This window comes from Protomyctophum parallelum (assembly GCF_964188405.1).
Source record: "Protomyctophum parallelum genome assembly, chromosome: 5".
In the NCBI taxonomy this organism is placed as follows: Eukaryota; Metazoa; Chordata; class Actinopteri; order Myctophiformes; family Myctophidae; genus Protomyctophum; species Protomyctophum parallelum.
In genome coordinates, this window is record NC_139702.1 from 30,805,478 (window position 1) to 30,822,176 (window position 16,699).

General features: G+C 44.5%; 1 protein-coding gene across 1 annotated transcript in view; it reads left to right on the plus strand.

The window, feature by feature from the left end:
- Positions 1 to 16,699, plus strand: part of LOC310859515 (glutamate receptor ionotropic, NMDA 2A-like) — a gene marked incomplete at its 3' end in the record, with an annotated part of 245,531 nt that overhangs the window by 188,124 nt on the left and 40,708 nt on the right. Inside the window, exon 10 of the mRNA XM_083766099.1 lies at positions 12,652 to 12,820. Within this exon, the coding sequence (XP_083622225.1) occupies positions 12,652 to 12,820 (169 nt within the window). The remainder of the gene's footprint in view (positions 1 to 12,651; positions 12,821 to 16,699) is intronic.

Below are 16,699 nucleotides of genomic sequence, written 5' to 3' on the forward strand. Positions count from 1 at the left end.
TGCCTATCCGGTCTACATGTGTCCATGTGTCCGGTCCAGTACCGGTTCGCAGCCGAGTGTACGGCGGCTGGGATGAGGCTCGGCGTCTCCAAATCTGAGGCCATGGTTCTCAGCAGGAAACCGGTGCATTGTGCAGTCCGGGTAGGGAATGAGGCATTACCCCAGGTGAAGGAGTTCAAGTATCTCTGGGTCTTGTTCACGAGCGAGGGGAGGACGGAGAAGGAGATCAGCCGGAGAATCGGAGCGGCAGGGGCGGTATTGCAGTCGCTCTACCGCACTGTTGTGACGAAAAGAGAGTTGAGCCAGAAGGCAAAGCTCTCCGAGCAATCTTTGTTCCTACTCTCACCTATGGTCATGAGGTGTGGGTCATAACCGAAAGAATAAGGTTGCGAATACAAGCGGCCGAAATGAGGCTGGCATCTCCGAGAGAGACTCGGGGGAGAGTCGCTGCTTCTTCGCCTGGAAAGGAGCAAGCTTAGTTGGTTCTGGCATCTGGTTAGGATGCCTCTCGGGCGTCTCCCTAGGGAGGTCCTTGAGGCACAGCCCACTGGGAGGAGACCCCGGGGCATACCAAGGCGCAGTTGGAGGAAACACATCGACTCACTGGCCTTGGAACGTCTGGGGATCCCCCAGGAGGAAGTCACTAATGTTGCTCTGGAGAGGGAAGTCTGGAGCACTCTGGTGGAGCTGTTGCCCCCGCGACCCGACTACGGATAAGCTGTTGAAGATGGATGGATGGATTATCATTTGGCCATAATTTTATACAAAAAGTAAAAACTAGCTGAAATAGCTGATCTACAAGCTTACCTTGTGACTCGTAAGTTTGTAGATCAGCTACTTCTGTTAAATGTATGATCATTTTTCAATGTGGAAGTGATTATGACGCAAATAATTGCGATGAGGCGATTTCCTAACAATTGTGGCTTTGCCTTTATTGATAGTTATTAGTGAAGACTGACAGGAAAGAGGGAGAGAGAGAGAGACACGCAGCAAAGGTCGTGCATGAACGGGACTCGAACACGCGCCGTGCCGCCAGGCCAGAGCCTTTATGTGGCTCGCGCCTGGACCACTAGGCCAGAGGGGCGCCCCCTGTGACAGGGCCTATCTGTCCACCACTGGCCATGATGAGAATGAGAATGTATGGCAGTATAACTGCTTGGGGGGATTATTGGACTGGTGAATGAGCCAAGCGGCCTGCCAGCCTAGCGATATGTAACTGTCACCGGTTCAAAGACACTGCCAGCCCGTCTGCTGACAGGTAATGATGACTACACCAGCAGGCAGAGAGAACCCCACTGCTGGATCAAAGTAACTAAGTACATTTACCCAAGTACTGTAGAGTGTAGAACGACTTCACCCATTTTCAACCTACATAATCTGTCCTCACTAATGCTCATTATATGGTATTATATATTCATGGTGCCATTCAGTCTAGAGGGTTGTGGGTAGTTCAAGTGGCTTGAAAAGCCAGCCTGTCAACAATCAACCAGAGCAGTAGTGGCGATGTAGTGGTGACTTTGTCATCATTGGCTATAGCCTCACTACTTCGCCAAGCCTACTGTATAGCCAATGAGAGTGTTGTAACTTAATTTAGGTTACAGTTCATTTGTGTAATATTTATATTGCATAACAGTTAAATGTGTTCATCGTTATTATTATTACAGTTAATAAGATAATTGATTATAAACAAAAGAAGTCGATTTAATTCACAGTATGATTTATTTGATTGATATTGCTTACTAAGCAACGAATTATAAGTTGAACTGCATATCCCATGATGCATTTGTGTTTAGCACAGGATATCCGGGGATCCAAGGCGGGCTTTATTATTGTTGTTTACATTGAGAAGAAGAAAAGTCTCAGTCTAGTTTTGCCGTATTAGCCATTGACTAACCAAACTAATTCATTGCATTTTTCTGTACCATTTCTTTTGCCTATATAAAATTCAAGCATTCTAGTACCAGCCGACGTCCTCTTATGTTCATTTTGACCGTATTTTAATCTACATTTTGGTGCCGAAACCCGGGAAGGAGATGAGTCAGGGAGACGTACAAGACGCAGCAGCCGCTGTTGCTGCTTTGAGAGCAGAAGAGGAACGTAAAGAAATGGAAAGAATGAGAAGAAAACGGGGTGCAATAAGAGGTAATACTACAAGACTTTTGAACAATATCGACGCAGAAATGGCCAAGCCAGACGCGGACGTGGATCAATTGAGCACTTTATTGGATATGTTGTCGGCGAAGGAGGACAGTCTACTGGACCTGGACAACGCAATTGAACGGCGTACGGCGCTGGATGACCTGGAGAACGAGATCGAAACAACGGAGGATTACAAGAACCGTGTCGTCTCGTCTAAGAGCCGCGCACAGCGCATGATAAGGCGGCAAGAAGAGGGAGACCACCAGCTCCAAATGCCAGCCATACAAAGGGTGAGCGACGCTAATTCGGCTAACTCATTAGCACAGAGGCATTCTGTAAAGCTACCGAAGTTGATAATTGACAAATACAATGGAGATGTCAGTAAATGGCAGGAGTTTTGGAGCCAGTTTGAGACCGCTATTCACACGAATGATGCACTGTGCAAACGTGAAAAGTTTACCTACTTGAAAACGTATCTCACTGGACAAGCTGCAAAGGCAGTAGCAGGACTGATGCTCACGGATGCTAATTATGACAGCGCGATCACATTACTGCAGAGCAGATTTGGAAGGAAAGATCTGGTTGTCAGTGCTCACATGTCAAGGCTGCTGAATCTAAATCCTGTGAAGAAATCCTCTGATGTGCATGCACTAAGGCAGCTATATGATGAATGTGAAATTCAAATTAGGAGCCTGGAGTCACTGGGTGTAGTGTCAGACACCTACGGAAGCCTACTATGCCCAATTTTAATGAAGATGATTCCAGATGACATAGCTCTTGAATATAGCCGTCAGAGGGGAAGTGATGATGAATGGAAAGTTGATGAAATAGTCAAATTCCTACAGAAAGAGGTTCAGAGCAGGGAAAGAGCACTGCAAATGACATCGTCATACACTCAAGAACAGAAACCAGAAAGCAAACCATGGAAGCAGTCATGCTCGTACAAAGACACGAAGACTAACAGACCCAGCATGCAATCTGCTGCTGCACTGCACACCGCCAGCCAGGAGAGGACAGGCAGTACTCGGAATTGTGTATTCTGTGGCAGTGCAGAGCACAAGTCTGAACATTGCCCTAACTATGACATTCCTGAACGCAAAGAAAAAATCAAGAAAATGGGAAGATGCTTTGTGTGTCTAGGACAGAAACACATCGCGAAGACATGCAAAGTGAAGGATGTGTCATGTGAAAAATGTGGAAGGAGACACCATATTGCTGTGTGCACCGGTGAGAAGAGTGAGGGGCAGCCACCTACCGTTACAGAAGATGCTGTTGTTTCCTCAGTCATTCCTCACCCAGCAAAGATGAAACCAGGACAGAACACTGTGCTGCTGCAAACGGCTAAGGCATGGGTGGGAGGCCCATCAGGAAGGAAAATAGCTCGTTGCTTACTCGATGGAGGGAGTCAGAGAAGCTTCATCCATGAAAACCTGGTGAGGAGCCTGAACTTACCAGTAATAAGACAAGAAACACTCACTCTTCACACGTTTGGCTCCACTGTGCCTACAAGCTCACGGCGCAACACAGTGAGAGTAATTCTACAGAATGTCTGGGACAACCAGCAGATAATTGAAATTGAGGCCATAGAAACCCCACAGGTGTGCTCAGCTGTGATGAAAGTTCCTGGTGACCAGATTCAGCACGAGATGAAGAAAAAGGGACTACAACTAGCAGATTTTCCAGGCAACGACGACGACCCCGAGCTCTCCGTTCTAATAGGAGCAGACTACTACTGGCAAATAGTCTCAGGGAGAGTGGAGAGACTGACAGAGACATTAGTAGCACTGGAGAGCACTTTTGGATGGTCTGTGCAGGGACCAGTGTCCATGTCAAGTGTCGCCGAGGCAACCTGCATGTTCATTCCACTTGAAGAGGACACACTTGTCTCCAAGCAACTATGTGCATTCTGGGAAATTGAGTCTCTGGGTATCACAAGTGAGAAAACGCAGAACCCAGCAGAAGAAGAGGCTCTGCAGATCTTCGAGAGAACGACAACTTTCAAGGATGGACGATACCACGTGGAGTTGCCATGGAAACCAGAAAGAGCAGATCTACAAGACAACTACAGAGTTGCTGCGAAACGATTTGAAGGTCTGAAGAAAAGACTAAAGAAGGATGTCACATTCTACAGCAGATACAATGAAGTGGTGGAGGACTATTTACAGCAGAACATTGCAGAGGATGTGCCTAAGGGCGCAAATACAGACAATGTGAAATACTACTTACCGCACCATGCAGTACTCAGAGAAGACAAAGTGACCACAAAACTGAGAGTGGTGTTTGACGCATCGTCACATGAAGATGGCCGTCCATCCCTCAATGACTGTCTGCTCACAGGACCAAACCTGAATCCAGATCTACTCAGTGTCCTCATTAAATTCAGACAACATAAGATAGCCTTCATGGCTGACATAAAAAAAGGCCTTCTTGCAGATTTCCATTGTGGAGAAGGACAGAGATGCTGTGAGATTCCTGTGGCTCTCACGTCCACCAAGTGGAGAAGAAGATGGAGAGCTACGCGTGCTGAGGATGACCAGAGTGGTGTTTGGAGCCTCCCCAAGTCCATTCCTGCTCGCAGCTACAATCAGACATCACCTGAAACAATACGAAGCAGAACAACCACAGGTTGTGGAGACACTAAGAGAGTCATTGTACGTGGATGATTTTATTTCAAGTTCAAACAGTGTTGAAGAGGCCTACCATGTGACAACAACTGCAAAGAAGATGCTTTCAAGCGCCGGGATGGACCTCTGCAAGTGGATGACCAACTCTCATGAGCTGGAGAATAAATGGGAGGAGGGCACAACAGAACACACACTAGCACCAGAGACACACGGAGCAGTGCTCAAAGTGCTGGGTTTAGTGTGGAGACCAGCAACCGATGACTTCACCTTTGACCTCAGACCGCTATTAAACATACTAAAAGAAATGAAGAACACAAAGAGAAGCGTTCTACAGTCAGCTGCACGCATCTACGACCCACTCGGGTTCCTAACACCTTTCACCATCAGAATCAAGTGCATGTTTCAAGAAATGTGGGAGAGAGGGCTCTCCTGGGATGAAGAACTGCCACCTGACCTGACTCGAGAATGGCAACAGTGGTGTTCAGAATTGCCCCAGCTACACCAGCTCGCCATACCAAGGTGGTATCAAACAGACATACAAAACAAACATGCCCTGACATTACATGTGTTCTGTGACGCAAGTGAAAGAGCTTACAGTGCTGCTGCCTACCTGCAAGGTGAATCACCAGACGGAGAACCGATAATGAGCCTAGTCGCATCCAAATCCAGAGTGGCCCCCCTCAAGAAAATGACACTGCCACGCCTGGAGCTCATGGGAGCTGTGATTGGAGCGAGACTAGCCAACAACTTGATGACTACTCTAAAACTGGAACCCAAACAGATAAGAATGTGGACAGACTCCATGATTGTGTTGCATTGGATTTGCAGCTCAGCGCAGAAGTGGAAACAGTTTGTTGCAAACAGAGTGACCGAGATCCAGTCACTGACCAACCCTGAAACATGGTCACACATAGCAGGAAAAATCAACCCAGCTGACCTACCAACAAGAGGACAAAGTGTCGAAAAACTGATACAGAGCCAGCTATGGTGGAATGGACCCAGCGTTCTGACTACACCCGATCAGTCAGAGGAGACTGACGATGAACATGTTCAAGGCAACGTGAATGCAGAACTCAAGTCCAGTCAACAAATCACTGTACAGCTCGCTGCAAACGACACAGACCCCACTGAACCAGTGTTACAGCTGGAAGGATACAGCAAGCTGAAAAGAGTCCTCAGAGTGACAGCTTGGATAAAGAGATTCATAGCCAATGCACAAACAAAAACAAAGACAAAGGGAGAACTGACTACTGACGAGCTCTTCGAGGCAGAAAAGTACTGGATCAAGACTACACAACAACAGAGTTTCAGCCAGGAAATAAAACAACTGAAGGCAGGAAAGAGCCTGAACAATGATTGCAAGATTAAAGAACTGAAACCTTTCCTGGATGAACACGAGCTGCTCAGCGTGGGAGGAAGGCTCCAGCAGTCCGACTTCACATACAGACAGCAGCACCCATGGATTATGCCCAACAAGCACAGATTTTCAGAGCTGCTGATACAGAGCTGTCATGCTAAAGTGATGCACTCAGGAGTGAGAGACACTCTCGTACAAGTGAGAGAGAGATACTGGATCCTGCGTGCCAGGCAGCTGGTCAAGAGCATTGTGGCCAATTGCACAGTCTGCAAACGATTCAAGGCAAAAGCCGGACGGCAGATCACCGCGCCCTTGCCCAAAGACAGAATAACGGAATCCCCACCATTCGAAGTCACAGGTGTGGATTTTGCAGGGCCGCTTTATGTGAAAGCAGATGATTCTGTGAAGAAGTCATACATAGCTCTCTTCACCTGCGCTGTAACCAGAGCAGTACACTTGGAACTGGTCTCAGATCAGTCAACAGAGACCTTTCTGTTAGCGCTGAAAAGATTCGTCTCCAGGAGAGGATTATGCAAGATAATCTACTCAGACAACGCCAGAACATTCAAGAGAGCTGACCAGGACCTGAAAGAGCTGTGGAAAACTATCAAAGAACCCCAGCTGTTAGAGTTTTTCTCAGAAAGAGGCATCACCTGGAAGTTCATCGCAGAACGAGCAGCCTGGTGGGGCGGATTCTGGGAGCGAATGGTCCGATCAGTAAAAACATGCCTGAAGAAAGTTCTTGGGAAAGCTTCACTCAACTTTGAAGAGATGTGCACAGTACTGACAGAAGTGGAGGCTATCATAAACTCAAGGCCTCTGACGTTTGTGCACAACGAAGTGGATGAGCCACAGCCACTCACCCCAGCCCACTTCTTGGTGGGAAAACGACTGACTTCACTGCCACCCAAGCCTTTCCCTGCCGACACACAGCACCCAACTGTCAACAAAGCAGAGATCACTCGAAGATGGAAGGACAGGCAGAAGCTCACAACCCGCTTCTGGAACGCTTGGCGTAAGGATTACCTCATGGACTTGAAGTCAGCACACCGCTGCGACACACCGACGCCCACCCCACTGAAAGTGGGTGACGTTGTTCTCATTGGAGAGGACAATACCCCCAGACAAACCTGGAAACTGGGGAGAATCACAGAACTGTTTACAGGCCGAGATGGACTTGTCAGGTCGTGCATGGTCCGCACTCCCACAGGGACTTTGCTGAGAAGACCTATTCAGTTACTGTACTGTCTTGAGATTTAGATGAACAAATAGTTCATGGGTGGGAGGATGTTGTAACTTAATTTAGGTTACAGTTCATTTGTGTAATATTTATATTGCATAACAGTTAAATGTGTTCATCGTTATTATTATTACAGTTAATAAGATAATTGATTATAAACAAAAGAAGTCGATTTAATTCACAGTATGATTTATTTGATTGATATTGCTTACTAAGCAACGAATTATAAGTTGAACTGCATATCCCATGATGCATTTGTGTTTAGCACAGGATATCCGGGGATCCAAGGCGGGCTTTATTATTGTTGTTTACATTGAGAAGAAGAAAAGTCTCAGTCTAGTTTTGCCGTATTAGCCATTGACTAACCAAACTAATTCATTGCATTTTTCTGTACCATTTCTTTTGCCTATATAAAATTCAAGCATTCTAGTACCAGCCGACGTCCTCTTATGTTCATTTTGACCGTATTTTAATCTACAGAGAGACCATAATACCCACACTCTGAACGACTGTCTTGTGTCCAAGCTTACTCCATGGTCAAAGCCAATGGCTCTGTGTTGCGTCCTCTCAAGCTATGGCATCGTCACCAGCTGCTTGTCTTTGCTACTCTTAAGTATTCTGAAATAAATATTTTCACGATTTTTCAAAAATATAGAGTATGTCCATTTTTCAATGCTTTATACTTCCCTCATAAGCAATTATTGTACTATTCGAAAACTTTCGTTTATACGAGTTACTTATGTATTATTACGACAGAAACCACTTACCGTAAGTCCTGTTATTTTACAGTTGGATCTACTATGTTGACTCCTTGTGCGCTTGAATATTTGCTATTTAAAAATATATATAATAAACATGTTAGCACTTTTAATTTGGTACTTTATGTATATTTTAGTGACAATACTTTTACTGGAATCAGATGCAGGACTTGTGTTACTTACTATCAGAGAGTATTTCTACATTGGCACTATTATAAATTTATATTGGTACGCCTCTGTGTGACGCTGTAGGGTGTTAATTTACAAGAAAATAACACAAAAAGTTAGAACTTGGAATTAAGAGGCTTCTGCCCGATGGCAACGTTATATAAAACAAACACTTTCAAATGGACAAACAATATCAAAACAGTACAAATGGCTCATCTGCAAGCTTGTACAGTAGATGGGCCACATATGAAAAAGTATAGGGAAATATATATAAAGAGATGAAATACGGAGATTACAAGCTTCATATACAGTGCGTATACAGATGGCTGGACATGTACGTACGGTAGGCTATATGGAGTATACGCTCAGCCATCCATGAGCGCTGCACGGCATCCGCCCAGCCGCCACTACTTATCTGTGTTTGTTTACCGTACAGTACAGTGGAAGGACCGTCTCCCCCTCCATCCCGCCAAACAGATGTGTACTCCTCTGTGTGTGTGTGTGTGTGTGTGTGTGTGTGTGTGTGTGTGTGTGTGTGTGTGTGTGTGAGGGTGTGTGTGTGTGTGTGTGTGTGTGTGTGTGTGTGTTTAAACAATGCCATAAGGACATGCTGGGGCGGTTGTGGTGGAGGCTCAGCTGGGGAGACACAATGTATATCTGTGCCACGGAACACCTGGGGCATTGTGCGCACACACACACACACACACACTACTGTTCTGCAGGGAGCTTCTGTTAAAAGCTTCTTTTAATCTCTTGATGTTTAGATTGTGTGACAGTTGTACGCCCAGCGTTCTGGAATCGTACAGATTCTTCTTTCTTTTCATGCTTTATTTCTTTCTTCCTTTTTTTTCCATCTCCGTGAACTTTCCCGCAGAGCTAGATATATAGTTTCAATCAGCCAAAACGTTGGAAGTGAAAAGGTCGTCCGTGCTTGGAAATTGCAATTCATACACGGCCGCATTCAGTAGCATCAGATACGCATCAAAGACACGGCCGGGCGAGACGAGACGCGATGCGCCGAGCCGCGCCGCAGCGCGGTGCGGCCGGCGGCAGAATGAAACGCTAGCCGTGGCGCCGCAGGCCTTGATGATAGCAAACATTCCAGCTGACCAAAGGGATTCCTTTGATGTCCCGTGGAAGACAGTGCAGACAGTCTCTGGCGTTCTACCTGTATACAGACTCATGTATACCGTACCTATACGCCTAATATTTAACTTCCTTGACCTTGGACCTCTGCAATTCTTTAATATTTCCTGAATTGGTTTATGTAAAGTCTGTATGCCAAATATATTAATTTATTAATGATGCACCGTGCCAGTTGGAGCCACTAGAGGCGACTTGGTGGGGTGCATATACTTAGTTTAGACTAGTCATTAGTTAGACATGGGTTAAGAGGGTAGGTTTCGGTGTGCTGCCCCGTGGGAGGTTACGTTTAGGGTGAGGGTTTGAGATAGGTTGTAGTTGTAGGACTAATGACTGGTCTAACCAATGACTAGTATAAACCAAATACGGTCTAAACTAAGTACTGCACCCGAATTGGTACACAAATCCTACAAAGGGTCTCCTAAGTGGGTGCCGTCTGACGGCAGATCTCGCAAACGTCCTGCGTTTACTGGTGCTGGAACCTGTCCAGTGTGTTGTTGGGACAGAGAAAGGTTGATAGGCCATTTCTAGTATGGCAATCTTGGGAAGATTGTGTTGGTTTGTGACGATCGGGTCCAATATCTAGTTCAGTGACCACGGGGCTAAAGAATGGTTCAGAAGCTGTGTTCACGCTCACTGTTAACAAAAGTTTTCCAAAATATATATTCTTTTAATATTTAAAATGGCAATTGTAAAAATAGTTTAAAATGATTTAGAAATGTATATAAAAATGTTATTATATCATGAGTGATTTTTTGATTAATGAAAAAAGTTATGGCTAGAATAATTAAGATAATTGCTATAGTTTTAGCCTGGACTGCATGCATTCCAGAAGAGAGAGAGAGGGAGAGAGAGAGAGGTAGGGGGGGACAGTCATGTTATGTTATATGGGCTGGCTGTTTTGAGCAGAGCAGCCCAGCTCTATTTAAAGACTAGAAGCATCTGCTCTGCTCCGAGTCCATACTACCGTGTTTTTATCTGCACACACACACACACACACACACACACACACACACACACACACGCACACACGTTGGTGTACTTGTGAGGACATCGGGCAATTTTATAAATGCCCCTTTCCCCCCCTTTTTTGCCATTTACAATAAGCTTGTAGGGTAGACCCTATAACTCTAACTCTTGTTAAAAGTACACATAACTCCAAACCCAATCCTTAAAGGGGCATGACATCCTATAGGCTGATTTTGTATTGTTTTTCACTCCAGGTTAAAAACTACAGCTAGGCTAAAACCTGACCTATGGTACACAGTGAAACACAACGGCAGCTGTAAGAGCCATTTGATCCACCATATTGTTTCTAGTTTTCATTGTCAATTTGCCAATCAAGGTTGCCATGGTTACAGGGAGGGAGGGTATTTAACCCTGGCCCTAATTAGTCTCAGGTGTTGCCAGTGGCAGAGGTAAACCCGTTTTTGAGGGCTGGTGATCTGTATCCTGTGCGTTTGATGATTTGTCTTATGTTTATTTTGTAAGACAAAGTATAGGACTTTGAGAGGCTAATAAATATAATTTAATTTCTACTCAACGGACATTTTTGGACATCACTTATTTTGATCACACGTCTGAACTTCCTCTACAACCAGTATCACACAAGTACTTGGACTTGGGACTTGGGCGTTACAGCAGCTAATCAAATTAATTATGGATGTCATTGGCCCTTCAATGGCTCTGGAACATATAATGAATGGACAGTATGGATACGCCCAATCGCCCATACAGGCAGTAAATGGAACTGGAAGTTAATGCAATTGTCTGCAACCGCAGCGAAGGCGGATCCTCACTCGGTAGAACCAGCTAGAAAGCCTGAAAACATAGCCTTGCCATTCATTTTAAAATTAATGTGACCTGGGCCATGGCTCAATGGTCCAGGCACCTTGGCTGGTAATCCAGTCTGGCAGTGTGCCGCGGGTTCGACTCCCGACGGCATTTACTGCATGTCTCCCCCCCCCCCCCCCCCCCCCCCCCATCTCTCTCCCCTGTCAGCCTACTGTCTGTCCCTCCATAAAAAATATAAAATAAAGGCGAAAGCCACAAAAATAACATTTAAAATGAATGTGACCATAATTTACTAAATGCATGATGCATGATGATTTAAAAAAAAGATTTAACTATAGCGATTGGAAGGCAAAAAAAAAGGCAAATAAGTTTAGGGATAACATATATATATATATATATATATATAGATATATATATATATATAAGGAGTTTAACACTGACGAAAATAGGGCCCTAAATGTCTAATCCTATAAACCTAATCCCAACCTGAACCTGAATTTGTTCCTAATTGTAAGCCTAAGGGAGCGAATAACTGATACGAAGATGCGTCACGATTATTCCACATCAAACTTTTAATTTTGTGAGACATCCCGTTCATACAGGTTGATGATTTATTTCACACTGGAAAGAAAAATAACTACGTTGGACATTTAGCCCTCGCAAGAATATGGCTCACACACAGACACACACATACTGCACACACACTCACGCACGCACACGTGCATGGCGCACGCACGCACGCGCACACACACGGACGCACACGCGCATGGCACACACACACACACACACACACACAAACATACACACACACACACTGTATTTCCTGGAGTTATGATTCTAGCGCTGTCATAACTCCAGTCTTACAGGTTGATAACACTGGCTGTCTGGATTGATGAGGCGTCAATACTGTCAGCCAGACGCTGCAGGACCCACACACACCTAATGATAACATCAACTATACTAGAATAAAAACTGTGTGTGTGTGTGTGTGTGTGTGTGTGTGTATGTGTGTGTGTGTGTGTGTGTGTGTGTGTGTTTGTGTGTGCGTGCGCCGGGAGTGACATTAATCAAACTAATCGATCACCAAAATACATAAGTAAACTACGCAAAATTATTAGTTTTATTTAAAAGAGACCGTATTTGAGCTGCTTTTTTTTCTCTTTTTTCCCTCTACACCAAACCTCCGCCTCACAATAGGAATGGTATAGATTTGAGTGGCTTGTGTGAAAACCAGCTCTGAGGACCCCCTTGTGGTCCCTGACCCCTTGTGGAAGACCCCTGGTGTACTGTACGTGTGTTCCATTCCAGACCTGACTGTGTACTGCCGTATATGTATATGAATGTGTGTTACAGCCATGGCAGTGTATGCTGTATATAAACAATGCATGTGTGTTACAGCCATCACCGTGTGTTTTTGTTGTGTTGCAGCAACAGCACGACGGGCGGCTCGTACATCAAGAAGTGCTGTAAGGGCTTCTGCATCGACATCCTGAAGAAGATCGCCAGGAACATCAAGTTCACCTACGACCTCTACCTGGTCAACAACGGCAAGCACGGCAAGAAGATCAACCACGTGTGGAACGGCATGGTGGGAGACGTAAGCAACCGCTCAATGTCGTCACGTGTGGAACGGCATGGTGGGAGACGTAAGCAACCGCTCAATGTCAAAGATCAACCACGTGTGGAACGGCATGGTGGGAGACGTAAGCAACTGCTCAATGTCAAAGATCAACCACGTGTGGAACGGCATGGTGGGAGACGTAAGCAACCGCTCAATGTCGGAGCGCCAACACCACGGGTTTCTTATCTCATGCTTGCTGTCGGGCGGAAAAACCTCCTTAACCCACTCTGGGCGTGGGAACCCCTCTTGGTGTTTCAAGCTTTCTGTTCTACTTTAGCTATTGAAAAATAGCAGATCTACAAGCTCATAGCGCGCCACCGAGTGGCGCGCTACGAGCTTGTAGGTCTGCTATTTTTGAAAAGTCGTGAAAATGTTTCGCAAATCTTTGAATATTCAGAGCGGATATTTTTAACTAAAATATTGGCTTCTGGGGGGGTCCCTGGAACTACGTATTTTTGAGATGGGGGTCCGTGGCCCAATAGAGATAATTCTGGGGGTCCTTGACATGAAAAAGGTTGAGCACAACTGACATAGAAACATGGGTTTTTCAGAAAACTGTTAGAATTCAGAAGCTTTTTTTGTAATCGACCTCAGTCCAAAATGGGTTAAATGAATGCCCTACTTGATCATACTACATAAAAGCACCAAAAGTAGCAGATGTACAAGCTGAAAACATCTTGCGACTACTATACTATAAAAAAATATAAATATCGGATCGGGAAAAATCGGTATCGGCAAATGCTCACAATCAAATGATCGGAATAGGATCGGGAGCAAAAAAACGTGATTGGGACATCCCTGGCATATTATTTACATCCTATCTTTTTTGCCATAGACATATATATTTACGTTCTATGGTATTTCTAGTGGTTGAAACATGACCATTGGGTTGCTATAGCTAGCTGTAAACAAACCGTATTGCCGGGACCAAGATGGCCACTCCGTAGAGTGCTATAAGTCGCGATCTTCGGTTGCCTCTTTCTCGGAATTGAGGCTCATATTGAGGTGTTTGAACAGAACGTGGACGTTAGGGGCTCATTGAAAAGTCATCGGTTAAATGCTTGTTCTGATGACCTTTCATCCTGCATCTTGTTGGCAATGAAGCGACAGCGCCGGAGTTCAATTGTGGCAGTAAATGTGTTTTAAATACTGCTGTAAAGAGGAGTTAGCCTGGACATTCTGGACGGGAACCCGTTTTGGTGTTTTAACTAAGCATTATTTAGCTATTGAAAAATAGCAGATCTAGAAGCTCAAGCTACGAGCTTGTAGGTCTGCTATAAAAAAAAAATATCGTGAAAATGTGGCACAAATCTTTGAATATATATTCTTTCAGAATACTTTTTATTTATCTTGACGTCAGGCCTGAAAGGAGTTAAGTTAAGTAGGAATGTCCGATAGACTTTTTTTGATGAGATCCCAGTAATGTCCAACTCCTAATTAGATACCGACCAACCAATGAACCGATATATATCGGCGGCGGTGGCTCAGGGGTAGAGTGCCTGGATGGCAACCGTAAGGTTGCCAGTTCGAACCCGGGCTCCCTCAGAGTTACTGTCGAAGTGTCCTTGAGCAAGACACTGAACCCCTAATTGCTCCCGATGTGCTAGTTGGTGCCTTGCATGGTTTCCGCTGCCATCGGTGTATGAATGGGTGAATGTAATGCACAATCTCTGTAAAGCGCCTTGGATAAAGGCGCTATATAAATGCACCATTTACCATTTAAATGTATTAAAACCGATAACGATATTTTCCGATATTCCATTGTTGTGCAAATATCGGCCGATAATATTGAACATCCCTAGTTGGAAGCAGTGCTCATTTGGTCGACTATACCAAATGAGTTTCAACTGATGAAAACTAAATACAAATGTAATCAAAACTAAGCTATTTCTTTTTAGCACGCAACAAAGCATGCAATCAGCCATCAAGGCCCTGACAAAATCATCTGTAAGATTTAAGTCAACTAAAATCGTATGATATTTAGTTGACTAAAAGTAGACTAAAACTAAAACATTTCAGGTGATTAAAATATGACTAACATTTGCTGTAAAAATCAACACTGGAAGGATAGCACAGTGCATGGGGGAGTTAGCTCAGCGTGCAGAGGAGGACCTCTTAGGCATGTTTTGTTTGATTGAATACTGTATTAATCAGAAATGTAAACAAACAAACGTGGTACACAAACACGTCCTGGGGACTTGTTTCCATTCGTGGTCCTATGTGTTCAATACATCAACATAGCATGGAAAGATTACCCAATAACACATGTCATACAACACATAAAAACACTATTATATTATATAAAGATTAAGGCCTGACTTACACCTTTCGATCTAGCATACAACATTGATGCATGCTAGATGTAAACAAAGGGTAAGTGTCAATGCATTTCCAATGGAAGTCACATGGTTTGACAAACAAATGTTGTGTCAAACCATGTGACTCCCATTGGAAATGCATTGCGAGCTTGCATCAGTAAATAAGTCTCATGCATCAGCTATACATCAATCTGTTGTGAAGGTGTGAGTCAGGCCTAAGATAGCCCTGGATGGAGTCTACACAAGAATGCTACGAATGGCACTAGGTGTCCCATGGATGGACCGCATCAGAAATGTGGACCTCTATGGGGACCTATACCACGGGTCACGGACAGAGAGAGAAGGATGAGGCTGGCAGGGCACTGCGTCAGGCACCCAGAACTTGAGGCAAGTAAATTGACCCCCATGGGAGCCAACCCTGCAGGGCAAAGCCAGGAGGGGAAAGAAGCGTATACCACCTATGTAGACGTGCTGAGGCGCGACAGCTTGTCTGACAACACTGAAGAGCTCAAGAACCTGATGTTGGATAGGAATTTGTGGAGGGCAGCGATCCAGGAATCCCGAGTTGGTGTTGGCTAGACCTCACTCTCGCTGCAACTAACTATATAAAGATTACCCAATAAGCCATGCATGTCATCAACACATACAAACACTGGTATATGTACCAAAGAGATGAGATGAGATTAGAAAGAAACCTTACACATCCCTTTTGGTGTTTTGAACATTATGTTATAATTTAGCTATTGAAAAATAGCAGATCTACAAGCTCATAGCGCGCCACAGAGTGGCGCGCTACGAGCTTGTAGGTCTGCTATTTTTGAAAAATCGTGAAAATGTGTCGCAAATTTGGAATATATATATAATATAATATAATATAAGTTTTATCTCAAATCTTTGCTTCTGGAACAACATATTTTCAGATGGGGTTCGGAGGCCAATTACATATCATTTTTGGGGTCCTTGATATGAAATATTGTCTGTCTGTCTGTCTGTCTGTCTGTCTGTCTCTGCGTGTATAGAATTGATCAGGATCATTTTGGTCAGTATTGAGAGCAAGGTTAATCAACAGCATTAAGGCATTCATTAAAGCATTAAAGCGCCCTTGCCTCACGCTGGACTTCAAAATGTTTCGTCTTATTAACGGCGGCGTGGTGTTAAACTGTCCTGAAATGTGGCGCCGCCTGTCACAACGAGACAATCCAATTAACCAGGTGTGTGAACAACAACTCCTCGGATGAGGAGAGGAGAGGAATGAAATCAAATCTCCACGAATTCAAGGCTTCGTTAGGTGTGTAATTGATAGAAAATAAGTATTTTTGGGGGTGTCATTTAATGAAGACAATGCATCTTTAATCTTTACAAAACATCTGTGGATTATTGTTGTCCATGTTGCAGTCATAATCACCACATTTCCAAGAATGGCTGCAAAGTTTGCGCGTGGATGAACAGTAGACCGGAGAGGTCTTATTGCCGGTATATCAGCCAGTTATCAGCCAGGTATCAGTGTGGATGTCTGTCCCTGTTTCACAATGCGCTA